General features: G+C 40.4%; 1 protein-coding gene across 5 annotated transcripts in view; it reads left to right on the forward strand.

The window, feature by feature from the left end:
- The window catches only part of NAV2 (neuron navigator 2), a 501,690-nt gene that overhangs the window by 406,384 nt on the left and 76,637 nt on the right, over window positions 1-18,669 (forward strand). For 3 of the 5 annotated variants that reach the window (XM_019519467.1, XM_019519465.1, XM_019519464.1), the window contains 4 exons: window positions 4,296-4,587; window positions 6,170-6,872; window positions 11,322-11,789; window positions 16,467-16,627. In XM_019519467.1, coding sequence (XP_019375012.1) covers window positions 4,296-4,587; window positions 6,170-6,872; window positions 11,322-11,789; window positions 16,467-16,627 — 1,624 coding nt within the window. Of the gene's footprint in view, window positions 1-4,295; window positions 4,588-6,169; window positions 6,873-11,321; window positions 11,790-12,528; window positions 12,595-14,099; window positions 14,145-16,466; window positions 16,628-18,669 lie in introns of all 5 variants that reach the window. The other 2 variants (XM_019519466.1, XM_019519468.1) reach the window with 1 other exon arrangement.

Consider the following 18,669-nt stretch of genomic DNA (forward strand, 5'->3'; position numbering starts at 1 on the left):
CGGTCCCTGCTCAGGAAAATGGAGGCAAAGAAATCGTTAAATAGGTTAGTTTTGTTGTCTGGTGTGACAACCAAATTTCCTAGCGTGTCTTTCAGGGGCCCCACATTACCCGGAACCTTCTTTTTGCCCCCTATGTATTTAAAAAAGGACTTCTTGTTGTCCTTGATCTGGGAAGCTAGTCCCAGTTCCATCTCTGCCTTGGCCTTCCTGACTGCCCCCCCGAGCAACTGCAGTATAATCCTCCCTGGTGATGGCCCCTCCCTTCCTTTGGGTGTATGCCTCCCTTTTAGCCAGGAGACTTTCTCGGATGCTTTTGGTGAGCCATGGGGGCTTTTGCGCCCTCCTGCCCCCTTTGATCTGTGTTGGGATTACCTCCCTTTGGGCTTGGAGGATTGTCTCCTTAAGGAGCGACCACTCTTCTTGGACACCTGGCTTCCCTCCCCTCCAGGACCTCAGTGCTTCCCTGACTATTCTCCTTAGCTCATTGAAGTCTATCCTCCTGAAATCTAGGGCTGCTGCCTTGCTGTCGGCCTTTGCCACCTTGCACTGGATGGTGAATTCCAGCAGGTGATGATCTGTCACCCAGGTGGTTGAGCACCCGCAGCCCCCTCATCAGGTTGTCGCTGGTGGCCAGCACCAGGTGCAACAAGGTGTCTCCCCTGGTGGGGCTGTGCCCCTCCTGGGTTAGATGGAGGTCCTGCATTTGGGCTAGGAACCTATGTGAGCGGTCAGACCTGGCTGACTGCTCTTCCCAGCAGATGTCTGGAAAGTTCAGGTCACCCATGATGACCTTTGACCTAACTACCTCCATGAGCTGACTTAAGAATTCCTGGTCTAGCTCTTCCCCTTGGTTGGGTGGCCTGTAGTAGACCCCCACCGTTAAATCTCTTTCCCCTCGACTGCCTTGTATTCTAACCCAGAGCACTTCAGAGTGCCCTTCCTCTGACTCTTTGCTAATTGATGAGGATGTTATCTCATATTTGATTATGTGGCCTCTTTAGGAGATAGATGAAAACAGGAGATAGATAATGAAGCCAAGACCACCTTTCTTTAAGCAGAAAAGAAGAGAAACTTTGTATTTGAATGTCAGGTTGAACATGCCAACAAAAAAAAAGTCTCTGAATCCACAATTCAGTGGTAGATTCTTGAATGCTTTATAGTTAAATGAGTCAACAGCAAGAAAAATGAGTCCTGAACTCTTTTATATGACTCTAAAGGGGAAAAAAACAATACAATGTGTAGTGTCAGCTTTCATTACTGAACACTTTGACTATTTTTCATCTTCTTTTTAAAATACCACAGCAAAAGGCAAAGGAAATTAAACCACAAAAACCTTATGCTCATTTAATATTGAAGATTTAACCTAGTGAGAAAAGAAATTATAAAACCGCAGACACACTCAGGGAGACAAGAGATTTTAAAACAAAATGTAATATTTTCCTGAAAGCATATTAAATTGTCCTGAACTTTTCTCTTTATTTCCTTTCCCCACTTTGTTGATTAGTCAAATATGCAAGGGTATTTTTTAAAAAAGCTCTTGAGTCATTTAAAACCAGATCCTTCAGGGTGCTACTGCACTTTGTCTGTTGAAAAATGCTGAGTGCTCTACACTCCTGTTGAAGTCATTTGTAAGTGACCATGTTCATAATGTTGCAGAAGTCTGTCCTGCCTCCTCCTGGGCAGTTAATTCAGTCATACCCAGTCAGGTGGTAGAGATTCAGGGTCTTGTTAAACGTTACACTTAGCATGTTTTGCTGCTTGACCACATGGAGGCTCACATTTTAAGTGTTGCTAACACATCCTAAGTGTGATTGTATCACAGCAAAGTTACAACTTTTCACAGGAGGAGTATCTCCACATTGCAACATGTTCAGCTGTCATCAGAGTGCTCCGTGGAGATAATGCGTGATCAGGATTCCAGTGCGGTACAAGGTCTGGACAAGCAGTCAACTCCAGCACCACACCAGAGCCTGTTCAAGACTCTTGTGTTATGTGGGACCTGGTGCTGACAATCAGCTGATTGTCAATCCCAGTCCTAGCACTGCACTGGAGCTGGTTCAAGACTACCAATGACCCAGCTCAACCTAGAGGCAGGTGTTTTCTGGCTAGGCAGTGCTGGGCAGGTCTTAGGGATGACTCGGGCTTGGGGCATCAAGGTTGCTTGTTCTCACAAGCATATGTGTGAGTCCAGTGCCAAGATCAGTGTTGGGGGGGGGGAGGGTTGGAGGGAGAGTACTGCTAGTTCCAGCGCCATCCACAACAGGCTGAGATAATAGAAAACATTATTGTGAGACTGCTCAGAATATGTTCTAACTTTTAATATGGCTTGGTAATTGTCCAAGGGTAGCGCTGTGCCGGTCACTTCCCTCCGTGCCGACGCCTCCGCCCCTCTTGGTAAAGGACCGTCCCCGAGGTGTTCCTCCTCCCTCGGCTCGTTTGTGGGCTGGTTTCCTCTGAACCGCCTGCCACGACTTTGATGATCTACTGGTTCAGTGCTATAAATCCGGGGGCGTACCAGTCCACAAATGAGACTCCGATCCCTCAGGGGTCCCACGTTGTCGAGGGCTCCGCCGCCCCTACACCCTTGCCCATACCTCCCAGTCTCTCGGCCGCCTGCGTCCCTCTCGTCACCAAGGGCACGTCCGAGGTGCAGAAATCAAAGAGAAAACAAAACAACTGAATGCTCCCGGCCAGGGATTTGCGGAGCCCAAAGGTTATCTATCCCTTTTACCGGCTTCTCCGGTCTTTCCCTGTCCGGCGTGGGGAGACCTCCCCCAGTTCCGGCTGTACTCACCGCCAGATCTGGTCCTGGGCTTGCACAGTCCCCGAGCCCCTCTCGGACACGGCTATCTCGCTGTCTTTGCTGTGAGTGCCCCTCTATTCAAAAGAATACGGCTCACTGGCTCTCCCTGAGCCGAGCCATTCTCCGCGCCGTCTGTATCCGCGGTGTGGCCGCTGCTCCTCAGCTCCCGGGTCCCCTTGGGGTTTCCCCCGGCCCCAGAAGGTCCTCCCACGCCGGCCAGCTGTCTCTCCCCCCCGCACGGGTGCTCCCGACGGCTCCCTCTTCTTCGTCGCCGCTGCCACCGTCGCCTTCCGGGTTTTCCTCGCCAGCTGCCTCCGGTGTCCCTTTAATAGGGACCGGAACTGCCTCGAGGCTTCTTCCCCGGCCGCACCTGTGGAGCGTGAGGGTGCCCGGCTGGGCAATTTGGGCCGGGGGGCGTAACCCGGATGGGTTATTTCCGGGTGGTGGGGTTCCAGGGACCCCCTGCTCCCTTCCTCCCCCACAGTAATGCTTACTACAATCTAAATAAACCACTTGCTAAGTGTTCTGTGTGAGGAGGCTCTCAGTTGCTTCAGAATGGTGTCGCCATTAGAGGCTAAGGTTAGCCATCAAATTTTGGTCCTGATCTGGAGTTGAAATACTTTAAAATGTATCTAGCAGCCAGCTTTTCTACCTGGTTGTGGTATTACAAATTTGTGATTGCTTTTCACCAATTTAGTTGGCAGGAAAAGCTTAATTCAGTAAAATAATTGTAATAGGCATGTTTCAATCATAATGACAGAATGGGAAGAAGAGGAAAAGTACTGGACAGCATAATATTTTTGATAAAGATATCCAGACTTTTACTGTGGTTTGGCAAAGAGAAAAATCTCTCCTTGACAACAGCTGTTGTTGAATTTTCCACCAGGCAAATAAGGTGTCTGATTTTATGAACTGAATATACAGTAGAATCTGTAAATTTGGAAAAGGCAAGGATGATATTTCAGTGACAATTAAGAATGGCTTTGCTTTGTGTATTTACACTTGATTTTAATATTTTTAGAAAGGTTCATTGTGGGTTTCAAAATAGTCTGTCTCATCTTGTTCTAGATATCAAATTGACAGACAATAGATAATAAAGCAGCAAAAACAAAAAAATGAACAGTGCCCATTTGAAATTTTTTTATACATTACAAGAAAAAGATTCACATGAAATCAAGGAGGAAGATTGTAAATAGCAGGGAACTGAATACTTGGCTTCTTTCCATGGTAAATCAGGTGTTTGGTGCTTTGTGTGTTATTTTAATTTTAACTATTTAGTGATTGTTTCTCCAGTGCAGCAGGAAGTATAAGCGGTTGTTAAGTTTATTTTTTTTATCATGGATATTTTTTTTGGCAAAATGTTTGTGTAACCAGAAATGATTAGTGAATTTATAAGTCAGGTAGCGGGGTCCAGATTTTGAACCTAAAGAAAGTAATGTTTGAAACAGGAATTGACAGTGGAGATTCTGCTACAATTTGCTCTTTCCCTTAGACTGATGCAGAAAAGCATTCTCAGGTTGAGCGGAATTCCCTGTGGTCTGGTGACGAAGTTAAGAAATCAGATGGAGGATCAGATAGCGGCATAAAAATGGAGCCTGGATCTAAGTGGAGGCGGAATCCCTCTGATGTGTCTGATGAATCTGATAAAAGCACTTCTGGTAGGAAGAACACTGTTATTTCACAGACTGGTTCCTGGAGACGGGGCATGTCAGCTCAGGTTGGCATTACTACACCAAGGACTAAATCTTCAGCCACTTCAGGCACATTAAAGACACCTGGAACAGGTGAGGAAAAATGTAACATGCAGACAAGCCGACAGTTTATGCTGTAGAAAATAATGCTTCAGTTTTCTAGTCTCAACTTGAAATAGCTCTATGTATTTTATTTTATAACTGTGGGAAGGGGGGATTCAGTATACAGCATACTGTATTTCTGCATTTGTTTTATGGGTTTGTTAATTATAAATATGATGCGTGTACTAGCATACTTTCAATAATGTCTTTAAGATAGGACTAATTCTTAATTATACTATTTATTGAATGCAGTGGCCACACACAGACATTCAGTTTTTCCTGGCAGAGTTTCTATTCTCCCAGTAGAAACCACTAGTGTACACATGTTTAGCAAAAATGGTCACTCCAGGAAAAAATAATGTGGGAGCAACAAGGGTTATATTACTCCCTGGAGGGTTTCTGATGGGAGGGCAAATGGCAGTGCACATTGTTTTCTGAGACAAGCCACAGCTGTCTTCCAGCACCAAGGTGCTTCACTCTCTCTCTTTCCCCTTGGAAGACAGTGTGTTGACCACTGGACGCTATTGCTCCAGCCACGCAGAGAACAGAATTAAATCTTCACAATCCCCACATTGTGCTGAAAAGAAACACAGGCTGACCCTGAGCAGTTTGAGTTAGCTTGTCAGGGCTGCCCTATGCACTGCTGCCATCCTGTCTCCAGGCAGACTAAGGGAGCCTACAGAGTACACTAAGGTGTGTGCACATAGGGCCCCTGGCTGTGCAGCATCTGTGCTGCAAGATATCTGGTCTTAAGGAGCTCAGCATCAAATGTCTGTTCAGATGTCTCTGGGTAAGTTTTTGTACCAGGAGAGCAAACCTGGGAGAATTCTCCCAGATCATTTGAATGTGTATACACAGCCAGTTTTTGCAGTGCAGTATCTTTCATGTAAGGCTCATTAAAATTCATTAAATAGAATTCCAGTTTTTATTCCCTGCTTAAGAATAACTGAGAAACTGCTCAGGAGAATTTTGTGAAAAAAAGGTTTCACACAACTAAAATAGAATATGCACTTAATTTTATAATAGAGTATTATTCAGTACCAGATTTCCAAATGGATCTCCTCAGAACTCTAAGCACATGCAAATGTGCGTGCTTATTAATAGAATTTGCACACACAAATTAATTTATTATCCTTTTACTCCTGATTGATTCTGTACACAGCCGTGCATGTCTGTTTTGAAAATATAGTCCTTACCATGTAGTAGGCATTCTTTCTAAAGCCTTTTTAAAAGTTAGAATGTTGCCTTCCCACATCTTTTCTTTAATACTACAATGGCACAAACTATTCTAGTTACAAAGTTTAAAGAACCCGCTTACTTATCTGACACTTTACCTAACAATCTGTCCACTATTTTTCATATTCTCAAGGGCAGACACATCAGATACTCTCTGTGGCAAATCTACATGAATAGCTCATTTAGAGTGACATTTTAGTTCAGTGCAGACTGGATCATACTCCTAACCACTCTCTTGTGGCTAACATGCTTTTGCTTTTCATGCTTCTTTGATTTTCACCATTTGCTTAATGTTTTCAAGTCATTAAATAGTAGAATTCTTTTTCTATTTTTGTAGGGAAAACTGATGACGCCAAGGTATCAGAAAAGGGTAGACTTTCTCCTAAAGCTGGACATGTTAAACGTTCCCCATCAGATGCAGGACGCAGTAGTGGTGATGAATCCAAAAAGCCTCCCACAAGTAACTCTAGGACAGCTGCTGCTAATACAAACACATTTGGATTTAAGAAACAAAGTGGGTCAGCTGTAGGCATGACTATGATTACTGCTAGTGGGGCAACTATCACCAGCAGATCAGCCACACTGGGCAAAATCCCTAAATCATCTGGACTCATGGGTAGATCCACTGGTCGGAAGACTAGTGTTGATGGCTCACAGAACCAGGATGATGGTTACCTAGCACTTAGTGCTCGAACTAATCTTCAGTATCGTAGTTTACCTCGGCCTAGTAAATCCAGCAGCAGAAGTGGAGCTGGTAATAGGTCTAGTACCAGTAGCATAGACTCCAACATTAGCAGCAAGTCAGCTGGTTTACCTGCCCCTAAAATCAGAGAGCCTGTTAAGGTAGTTCTTGGAAGCTCTTTGCCAGGATTAATCAACCAGACAGATAAAGAGAAAGGGATCTCGTCTGACAACGAAAGCGTGGCCTCATGTAATTCTGTTAAAGTGAACCCTGCATCACAGACTGCTTCTAGTGGAGCTCAAAGTACCCACCAGCAAGGAACCAAGTACCCTGATGTGGCCTCTCCCACTTTGCGCAGGTAGGCAAAAATTCATTCATTGTGGAAATCATTAGGTGGAGTTAAGTAATTGGGACTGTTTATATATTGAAGTCACAAGAGGGACCCCAGAGTTGCACCAGTCTGAGAACATCATTTGGCCTAGTGTATTTACATTTATTCACCACATCAGCTCCAAAAGATATCTCTATTATTGTCGCCAGTTGTGTGACTCCTTATTTAAGCATTCAAGGATGCAGGTATGGAATGACCTAATTAAAAGGACTGTGTCAGCTAGGTTTAATTGTCTTATTTTTAACAAAAATCTTCTTATATGTAAAGATCTGTTTTCTAATCTTCATGGCCTTACATTTCTTCCCACTGCAAACTTTATTTTAATGCAAACATTTGGATGCGTGGGAGTTAGTTTATTTGTTTTCCAATATCTGCATCCAAGCCTTGACATCTCAGCAGAGACATCCATAATATTATTTTCTATTTTAATTTGACATTGTAAGTTTAAACATAGGCAGCTTCAAGTTGCAGTGTTTTACATTTCATTTTGTCCTGGCATCACATCCATACAATCACACAACATCATCCTATACTGTGATGATGTAACATCCCTTTCAGGTTGCTTACTCAGGCTTAATTGCCATAATGATGGTGTGGGTTAAAGCTTTAGAAAAAAGAAAGACTGCATTTTTTCAGTGTAAGGTTAAATTTGAAAAGACTTGATGGAATAATTCAACATGAAATGTACAGTTTAATTATTCTGTTTATGCATTAAAGAACAATTAATATCTTTATGAAAATATCATTTTCAGCCCCAGCTGCTTAAAACACTAAATCAAAATGAGAACTATTGGCTGTCCATACTTTCTTTATTGCTTTCCTCAAGTATGTGAATATTTAAATGCAATCATAGATTTCTGTTGATGAAACAAAGATCATTTCCGTAAACTTTTCGTCATTATAACATTTGGAATGCAGCAACATTTAAGAGCAGTTACAGAGAAAAAATATCAGTCATCTTTATGGAGTTTAAGTGTTTTTTTTTCTTTTCAAAGTTTCATTTAAACCTCCTTGCTTCTGGTTAGCTATTTCATTTCTTCAGCGGTCATCAGACTTCACAAATAGATCAGGGCAAATTTATTGTTGGCACAGCTACTTCATGTTCAGAGTATGTACCGCTAGCAATATGTTCATCTTAATTTTCATATTCAATTTATTAAATATGCATTTAACACTGAATTTAACTACAAACCTGACCTCAGTCATATTCTTAGATGAATTTGCACAGCAGGTAGGCAGTAATACTCCCCTCTTCAGATCTGAAGGCAAATAAAATATTTTCTGCACTTCTCTCAGCAAAAAATGTCCGTAGTTATAGTTTTACAAGTGTAGTGGTGTCTTGATTTTCCAGTTTAGCTTTTGCTTCAACACTTCTACTCTGGCACCATTTGTCATGCAAAAACAATATACATCTTATAGAAGACAATGCTAGATTTTATGCCATTTGTTATATTAAATCAATTGGTACAGATATTTTAATATTGGCTTATTGATTGTTGGTAATTTTTAATTTTTTTTATCCTCCTGTTACTGTAATGCTTTGCAGGGCATAATTCCTACTCTTTTCCTGATGCAGCTCTGTAGACATAACCAAACACCCAGCTCAAACATGACTGTTGCTTGTCAAAACTGATAACTGTAAAGAGGAACAATGAGATATGAATTCTCTGTAAGGCATTTCCTTTTAACATTAACAACTATATTCATAATGCCAGCTTGCTGAGTTCGTTCTGAACTGAAGTGACCATTTTTTCAGGCCCTGTCCTTCTTTCATCCACAGCTTATATTTTTTTTGATATTCAGGATTTTTTCTGACTCAGCTAAATACGTTTTTGGAAGCAGCAAGCCAGGAAAGACTTTACAGCGAGACAGTTCTGCTCAGTTTGGCAGTTATAAATATTGACTTACTAGATGGTAACAACTGAAATCTTATATAATGAATTTATGCTATTATTATATGATAGAACTTTGTAGAGTTCTTTATTCTTTTCTTAAATCTTGTACATTCTGTTCTCGAGTGTGCATCTGTGAATAACTAGCTTCTTTTGCAGTATGAACTAGAAATTCAAAGAAAAGATAGATTTGGATTGGCTTCAGATTTTCATTAGAAAAAAGATCTTCGTTTTTTTGGTCAAACTGCTGCTACTGTGGCCCCTCTGGTACATACACTCTTAACTAAAACCATAATGCAGTAAACTAATCATCCTCATAACCCTGTCTACAAGCAAGACATGCTATGTATCTGAGGGCATTCCATTGTTAAATCATAATTAAGCAGTGATCATCTTAATAACAATTATTTGTCTCTAGTTTTAAGCAGAAGAGATCCAGGACTTCCTTATGAAACCTGTTTTAAGTACAATGGGAAAATTGCACATGACTGTTTTTCTAATAGAGAGTTGAAATGCCCTGGCTACTACACAAAAAGGGAAAAAAAATCAAAAACACCTAAGTCCTATATTCAAAAATAACATGTGCTTAGTCATCTAAGTACTGAAGGTTTTCAATGAAGCTTTGTTTCCAAAAGGAATGTCTGTAGGGAGTAAAGCCACACCATACCAGGTGTGTCTACACATGCTGTTATGTGCTGTAAGCTTACTGTGCAGTTTTTACTATGCCGCATTTTACTGCACAATAAGCTTTCCCTGGAAGTGCATATATGCATGTGCCTGTTGAGACTAAATTCACTCTTGAAGGGAGCAGTTCAGTGCAGGGCTACTGCTGCCCTGCTCTGCCCCCCTACAGCAGCCAGTGGGAGCTCTAGGCTCCCCCGGGTGCCAGCTCTGGGAAGCAGCTGCTTGGGGGAGGGGAGAGCTTTCCAGCCCCATGCCCTGACCTGCCAACTGGGGCATGGGGCTGGGAGGCAACTGCCCAGGGAACCTTCTGCTGCCTGAGCTGACCAGGAGTGATTTGCTCCTAGTCAGCTGTCTACACATACACTAATGCACAGTAGCTATTGCACGGTATTTACAGGTACTAGCCAACCATGCAGTAGACTAATTCAGTGTGCACATGTAGGTGGTGATGATTTACTGCACAGTAGATTAGTCTACTGCACAGTAAAGTGTCTCATGTAGATGTGCCTACTGAGACACAGTACTGCTGTGCTGAGACATGCTTTGTTCACTCCACATGCATTAGCTTCTGAACTGGAAGTAGCATAGTTTCATTGGTTCAGGTCTGTGTGCATTCAAATAAGCAAGCTCTACAATGCATTTATGTCATTTCTCAGTATAGCACCGCCTTGTACCAATGAGACTACCTGCCTTGAACCAACCAAATTGACTGTGTCCCTTTGAAAATGGGATCTAGACTGCTTAATCACATAGATGCTTTTTTTAAACTGCCCAGTGGCTATCTTGAATGAACTGGGGACTATTTTCATTATTTAGGGCAGTTTGGGGGTGAAGTTACCTGATTTGCCAGAAGTGAGGTTTTTTTTTGGTTTTTCCTAAAATTTCTCCAAATTCTTCTTTTGAAAGGTGCATTCAGTGACTTGTACAGAAATCAAGACTTTGACTTTTTATGAGTTTGACCAGCTCAGTGGTAACAATTGGGGTGAATAAAGTCTGGCCATTTCAGTTTCTGTCTTGTATTATTCACCAAATGTTTACACACACAACTTCTTATATTGGGACTACAGTACCTGGAATTCCCAAGTCTGCTTAATTTCCAAGAGCAGAAAAGTTTGGTATACATAGTTTGGAATGGCTGTAGCCATCTCTTTTTCATTCTTCTGTGTTTCTCTTTCAAAATGGATTTACATCATTGGGATTTAACGATCTTTACATGGTTCAAAATGTTCATGCTTCAAATTAATCCCTTTATTAGCATTACTGGTAGAAATCTATTCTCCACAGGGAACAGAAGATAATATAGTCAATAACATTTTGTTGTGTGAAAGTATCATTTGAAGGTTCAGATAAGGAAAAGATAGGCATAATAAATTTCTCTGTATTTGATTGATAGCAGAGATAAGGAAAGGAAGTTTATTAGTTTATTGTTATTAATCTGAATCTAAAAACACATTTTAGAGGTAGAAAACTGCTATAACATAGCCTATCTTTCTTTTATTTTGCAAGCAACAGAAAACTAGTCCTCTGAATCACCAGTTTTCAATCTATTGCCATAATTAAAATTACAGGATCATAAGAAAGGAGGGCTGCAAGGTCATCTAGTTCAGCCCTTTGCTCAAGGCAGGATCGTCCCTGACTAAACCATCCCAATCTGCCCAGTACTGCATCACTGCCTACAGCTGTAGCATCTGGTGTCTTGGTGAAGCTGAATAGAACATTTTTTAGTAATTGTTTTTCAAGTGTCTAAAGGCAAATACTATATGTAAAAATATCTTTGTTGTAGTCATTTTACATTCCATTTCATATAGTTTTTATTATGCTCTCTGAACTTTTTTTACAGACTTTTTGGTGGCAAGCCAAATAAACAGGTTCCTATCACAACAGCTGAAAATATGAAAAATTCAGTGGTCATCTCCAATCCTCATGCTACCATGAACCAGCAAGGGAACCTTGATTCTCCCTCTGGCAGCGGTATACTGAGCAGTGGGGGCAGCAGTCCCCTTTACAGTAAAAACATGGACATGAACCAGTCTCCATTGGCCTCTAGTCCCAGTTCAGCACATTCAGCTCCCTCGAACAGTTTAACTTGGGGTACCAACGCAAGTAGCTCTTCTGCTGTTAGTAAGGATGGCATTGGATACCAATCTGTCAGTAGTCTTCACACCAGCTGCGAATCCATTGATATATCTCTGAGCAGTGGAGGTGGGCTGAGTCATAACTCATCCAGTGGTTTGATCACAGCTTCTAAAGATGATTCTCTGACTCCCTTTGTCAGAACCAACAGTGTTAAGACAACATTGTCTGAGAGGTGAGTAGCTTCTGTTTACTCTCCATTAATATATACTATATGTGCCTATCTTTAAAATTAGAAATATAGCAACAGTAGTTCATAGTGTCATTCCAATTATAAATCCTACAAAATAAATATTAATTGATAGTTTCAAAATTTATAAAAACAGCTATTTCAACCAAAGAGTTCAGTTCTTTATTACACAGGACATGGATCTGTGTTTGGATGAGATTTTTCATTTCAACCTTCATTGTTTAATGACTATGTGCTATTTGATATTAGAATTTCACGTATTTTAATATCCCTGTCTACTAGTTGATATAACCATGGCCTAAAATACACCCCATTACAATTTTCATCATGTGCTGCAAAGCCAAATATTTCTTGTTAAATTACATTTGTTTGTATTTCACATAGTTAGAATCTGGGCAGTAGGTGCTGGGATACCAGGATGATGATGAACATTACATTTGAGACTTGAGTAGAACAGAAATTTACTTTAAGAGCAAACATTTTTAAAAGAGTATATTTTGAAGCCTTGGAAGCTAGCCTTATCTTGCTGTGTAACTTTTTTTCCGTTATCAGGACTTTCTAGTTGTTGTGTCTTTGTAAGAGAAAACAACTGCTGAAAAAAATGTTTTTATGACACTTTTTGTTTTGTTTTATTTTGTTTTAACAACTCCTTCCTTTATTTCCTTCTCCTTTCATTCTAATATTCCTTCTCTTGTTTTCTGTCTCACTGGATGTCTTCTTCTAGCCCTCTCTCTTCCCCTGCTGCTAGTCCCAAATTCTGCAGAAATACTTTACCCAGGAGACAGGACAGGTAATGCTGTCTCAAGGCAGTAGAATGCACAAAGGCTCTAGGTTTTGTTGCCCACATTTATGAAGCAAAATGTTTTGTGAGAGACTGTGCTCAGCTGAAACCTTTTCTGTGTTTGTTGCTTAGGTGTAAATTGTGACACAAAGACATGCCAGTGAGAGTCTGCTTAATTACTTCACCTATCTGGTTAAAACTGGGAAATGGCAGATGACAGAGTTCACATGTTGTTGTGATATATTTTGCATTGTGGGGTTTGTTGTTAGCTTTTTCTTTGCCAAAGGTAGCTTTATTTTAAAACCCTTTAATTTGATTTACCATTCGAAACTCTCACTAGCATTTCAGCATTCCTTTGGCATGCTGCTTTTTCCACTGCCTTTCAGGACTGTCACTTTGTCATGAAGTCTTAGTGTTGTTCAGTATACTCAGTGTTGTAAGTCCTTTATTCCAGTTTGGTTTGAAGGTGTCTTGCAGGATCTTTTGTGTGTCCATGTTTATAAAAATGAATTTTAGAAGATTGGGAAAAGATTGAAGTCAGTAGCATAGCTGAAGGGGGATGACTGGGGCAGCAGCCCTGGGCACCAGCTGTGTGGGCAGATGCAAAAAATAACCATGAGTCCAGCAGCAGCTGATCATGCTGCTGTGGTTTGCACCTCAGCAGCCAGTGCTGCCCTGGGCACTATGTGCCGCCTCTGCCCCCACACCGAAACTGGGCACAGAGCTGTCCTGCTATACCTCTGATCGAAGCTAACCACTCCTGCGTTTGCTCTTAGCTGTGATATGACCATTCTTATGCTAAGGAATAGATGAGGGTATTAGCAAGAGGATTTGATAGCAAATTAATTTATTTAAGCATATATTTTATTTGAGTTAAAAACACACTAACAAACCCTCCTTACAAAAGGAGAAGGCAGTGGTCCATTTGTCCATGATGTGAGAGTGCAACCCGTTAAGCATTTGCTTTTGGGAATGCTAATGGATTGATTTCACACTAAGGCTGGAATATAAGCCACTTTGTAGAAACATGGAAAACTCTTATGTAAGGTTTTTGTAATAAAAATCCTATATCTATACTGTGACTACATGAAAACAACTATAGTTCCTATACTTGATATAATGAAGGAAATGGTATGAGGGAATCTTTTGATTCTGAGATATTCTTACCAATATTCACAAATAGGCAGCTGCCTGCCTGTTTACACACGCGCACACACACTCAAGCATTTGAAGTACATTCTTTATTTTCATTTTTAAAGAGTTGCTTTTGTTCACTGTGGAGAAAGGAAATAGGAAAAACACTTTGTGAGCAGATTAAGTTCATTAGCATGGTACCAAATGCATGTATAACAATTCACACGTACCTAGGAGGCTTTTGCATGTTTTCTTAGATAGGACACATCACTTTTTCCTCTGAAAATGTGATGCAGATGTTTATACTTTTCTCTTCATCCTGATCTTAATACTTCCCTTTTGTTCATCTCTGAAGTTCTTTTCTTTTAACTTTTCTACAGCGACCCACATCTTGATAGGAACACTTTGCCTAAGAAGGGACTCAGGTATTGGTGTTTCCACATAGTCTAACAGCTTTTGTTGTGGTTTTGGAGTTTGCTTTGTGTTTCTGTTGTGGCTGTTGGTGGTGGTGGCAGCTTTTGCAAGGGTGGCAACATCCTTTCTGTTCTTTTTTCTTTCTTTTGTTCCCCTTTTATCTCCTCAAAGAAGGCTGTTTTCAAACATGCTGCTTCTTTCATCCAATGGCTTCTCTGCTTGAACAGGAAACATGGCTTTTGCTGGCTGAATCTGAAAAGCATCTCATAAACCATCATTGGGCTTGACTTGAAAGCAATAATTTGCAGCTTTTATGGCTAGTCACTAAAGTACATGAATTCATTTTCACAACATAATTCCTGGAATCCTGAGATATATGTAAAGAAAAAACTGATTTATATCTTCATAAATACCATAGAATGAGATTGGAAATACTAATGGTATTTTCTTCTTTCTTAATGGATGTTTAGAGAGGTGATGTGTTGCCTTGATTGGGAAAACAAAACTTGACAAACATTCTTGTGTGTCTGCACTTAATACATTATGTATATGTAGTGGATGTTGGAAATCTACTAAAAAAAGCACTAAGAATTTTCTTCCCTTCAGTAAACACAAGCCATTCTAGTGAAATTATTAACATTAAGGCTACAAATGAAATGCTTTAAGTTAGTGTAATGGAATTTACAGACAATACCTGGCCAACTTAAAACATTTCAACTTCAGACTTGCTTAATGCTGCTTTTATGATGATTGACCTGATGGCTTCAAATTGCAGCTGCAATTTATTCTGCACTGTACACATTGTTCTCTGCAGCAGCTTTCTCACATTGAGCTGAGTGCTAAAAGCATTTCATGAGATGGGATTTTTGTATAAAATGTTTCTGTGACTGTCAAATGTGTCTCTAGTAAATAAAGATCCTCTCTTAAAATTGAAACATTTGACTGCTGAAGAGGTAGGTATTGCTTTTTAAATTCTTAAAAACATGTTAAAGTAAGGTGACTCTTTAGCGCGTCAGTCCTATAAGGTCTTACACATGTTCATGACCACAGAAATATTGAATCAGGGCCTGCTATTTCAAGTTTGGGGGATAAGGGACAAGAATGTACTATTTAAAAACTCGCTTACCATACACTGTGCATTGTTATTTCATTTTATAATGCACTTTAAAATCTTCGTAACTGATAAACAGTATCTTCCTGTATTAAATGCTAACCTGGCTATCCTTACACATGGGTTAAATATTAAATTGAATTCCAAATTAATATAGATTATGCTTTACTGGTTCATGTTTTTTAGTTGGATCAAATCTCTACTTTGGAAAAATATTAATCACCCATAACTGTTTATTTTCTAGGATCAGATCATATATCTTGGCATAGAAGCAAAAAGGAAAATCTTTTGAGCTTAATGGGGTATTATTTTAGGATGAAAAGGACAGTAAACAGTAAAGATATTTTGGACGTATTTTATATTCCTTCAGTAAAAACAAATAAACATAACTATTATTTTACAAACAATTAACTCTAATATAGATTTGGCCATTTTAGCTTTTAAAAAGTTTAAAGTACATTATCAGTTGTCATCTGTACTCTGGCATTTTTATTACTGATTGAAGCAAATGCTTCCATTATGGTATATCAGATTGACATATGCACGATACCACACACTTCACATAATGTTCACAGTGCAGTAGGGATATATAGATCAGAGGTAAAATCTTGGCCAAACTAAAGTCATTGTCTCTTCTGTCCAGGCCCTTTCTCTGAAAAGTAGGTTAAACAGCTCCTTTCATAATGATTTGATACGATCCGTGATTAATATTCAGCGATCCATGTATTAGTGTTTCTATTAATCATTTTAATTAATTTTATTTATTTATTTATTCATTTATGTATATTTATTGAAAATAATAATTAAATAAACCTTTTTTAAAGACCTATCTTTTAATGGCCCTTTTGGCTTAAAGCTAGTTAATGTATGCTGTGATACTTTAGAGGTGCGTTGAGATGTTTAAATAATATTAAAATTTGTGGTATAAACTAAGAGGTGCACAATGCTGATCATTTAGTCCATTACATATATGCCTACCTATAAGTACATGCCCATTTGTCTTAAGGCTACTTGCTCAACTCCCTTACACTTATCTACTGCAGAAGCCATAATAAAGAGATGTGTTTTTTTCAAACCTAGGTTTAGGGTTGGAAAAAGAGCCTTAAATCAGGATTCCTTTTATACCAACTTAATCCTTAAATTCTCTCTGATTTTACTCTAAAAAAGAATGTACTTGAAAAAAAGATGAAGGTTAGTTCTAAAACAGCCTCCGGTTTTGCAGGTACACTCCTTCATCCCAACTTCGTAGTCAAGAGGATGCAAAAGAATGGCTACGTTCACATTCAGCAGGAGGTCTGCAGGAAACTGCTGCCAATTCTCCATTTTCATCTGGCTCAAGCATAACGTCACCATCTGGTACTAGGTTCAACTTCTCTCAGCTTGGTGAGTAATTTTCTGTTATGATAACCAGCACAATATGATGTCTACCCTAAAAATAGTGTGTTGTCGAGCTTTCCATTCTTTCCACAGACCCAAATGCCACATGTAGTTGTGGATCCATCAAGCCACCACCTGGCATTCCTTCAGGAAGTATTTTCCTGGTAAATAGTAAGATAGGTCTTGGAGTACCATTTTTCTGTGATATGATCAAAAGGAGTACACCTGAAGTGGCCCTGTTCATACTGAGGATGTAATCGCATGACCTTATTTAGCTATTTACAAACTTTAAATACTACTAGATTTGGAAAAATCACAACTTTTCTTACACTACCTCTATTTTAAACTCCAAAAGTATTATCCAGTAAATGCATTCATCTTTTTTTACCATTGCATCTACTTTTCAAATGGCTTATTATAAAACCAGACGAAGTTTGATCCAAAACAATCACAGACAAACGAGTGCAATTTTAAGCTGGAATGTCTGCTATCCATTCATTTTGAAATTTTGATTAAAATAAATACACCTTTAAATGGAGAAAAATTTTAAGTTGCTTAGAAGGGGCTGTAAATTATGCTACGTTTTATTGCATCCCTTAAAACAAAATAATTTAAAGTTTCCATAGTCTGGAAATTCTATCTTGTAAGAGACTTGCTTGCTTTCATCTTGAAAACAATTGCAAAGCAATTTGTAGAGGCCCAGAATTGATACATAAATCAGGACCTAGTCACGCATGTTGGAACAGATGGATTTCAAAATATTTTATATAAGAAAAATATTTTATTACTTATTAAATGTTATTATATTTAGAGAGACATGATTATAGTTAATAGTAATAGCAGGATGATTCAGTTACTGGCTTTTACAGATACCAATTGTGACTTGAAATTTTTCTTACATTATTTTAAATAGTGTATATTTTTCTTCATATTTATGCCTATATGTGTACGTGTATATATGTATATGCATATAGATATGTATAGATATATGTATAGATATGGGCTAAGCCAGGGGCCAGCACCCTATGGCCAATGAGTCAGAGCTGATCAATGGAGCAATTGGATTCAGCCCACAGAGTAGCAGTTTCAGTGGTGGGGGTGCTTTGCCCACATGTGCACTGTGTTGTGCTGCCCAGGACAGCAGGGCACTCTGCCCAGGTTGTACCATGGCTGAGTGGCAGAGGGAGGGCTCTAGCACCAGCCTTCCTTCAGCACAAGCCGAGTCATTCCAGCCTGCCATGAGAAACCAATCCCAACCACTGGACTAAGCTTGGTGTGTTGCATAGGCACTTGTACCATATTTACCCAAATACAAGACAACCCTGAATTTAAGACAGTCCCCCCCAAAATTCAGTTTTATACATGGAAAATATATCAATTTATTATAATTTTCCATGTATGAAATCTAATTATTGGAGGATCATCTTAAATTTGTCCCTCCCAACTACTGTAGGCAGTGATGAGGGGAGCAGTAATGGGCAGGCAGAGAGGGAATAGACAGTGGGGAGGCATTGGGGGGGAATGGTAGGGCAGTAATGGGGCAAGAAATGGGGCGGTAGGCAGACAAGCAGTGAGGGGGCAGGTAGTAAGACAGGCAATAGGAAACAGACAGTCGAGGGACATGTGGCAGGGCAGGTAATCGGGTAGGTAGCGGGGGCAATAAAAAGACAGCAGTAGAGGGAGCTGTGGGGCTAGACAATAGGGGGGCAGGTGGTTGTGGGCAGGCAGTATGGAGGCAGTGCAGCAGATAGTGAGAGGCAGGCAGCTTGCACCCTGCCACCTGTTCCCCTCCCACTTACTCCACATTGTGCCTGCCCCCCACAGCCTCAGGCTGTCCTGATCCCCCATGGACTGTTCCCCCAACCTCCCCACCTTCCACCCTCCTGCAGCCTTGGGTCCCTGCCCCCCCTCTGCACCTTCTTCCCCCCTCTCGCCCCCATCACTCCACCTCCCATCCTTACCTTTGCTCTACACTGGCAGGCTCCATCCTTGCTGCCGGGGGGTCTGTGCTCCCGGCTGGAGTGCGGGGGGGGAGTGCTGGGCTGGGG

This window comes from Gavialis gangeticus, unplaced genomic scaffold, assembly GCF_001723915.1.
Source record: "Gavialis gangeticus isolate Ggan-Ray unplaced genomic scaffold, GavGan_comp1, whole genome shotgun sequence".
NCBI classification, from domain to species: Eukaryota; Metazoa; Chordata; order Crocodylia; family Gavialidae; genus Gavialis; species Gavialis gangeticus.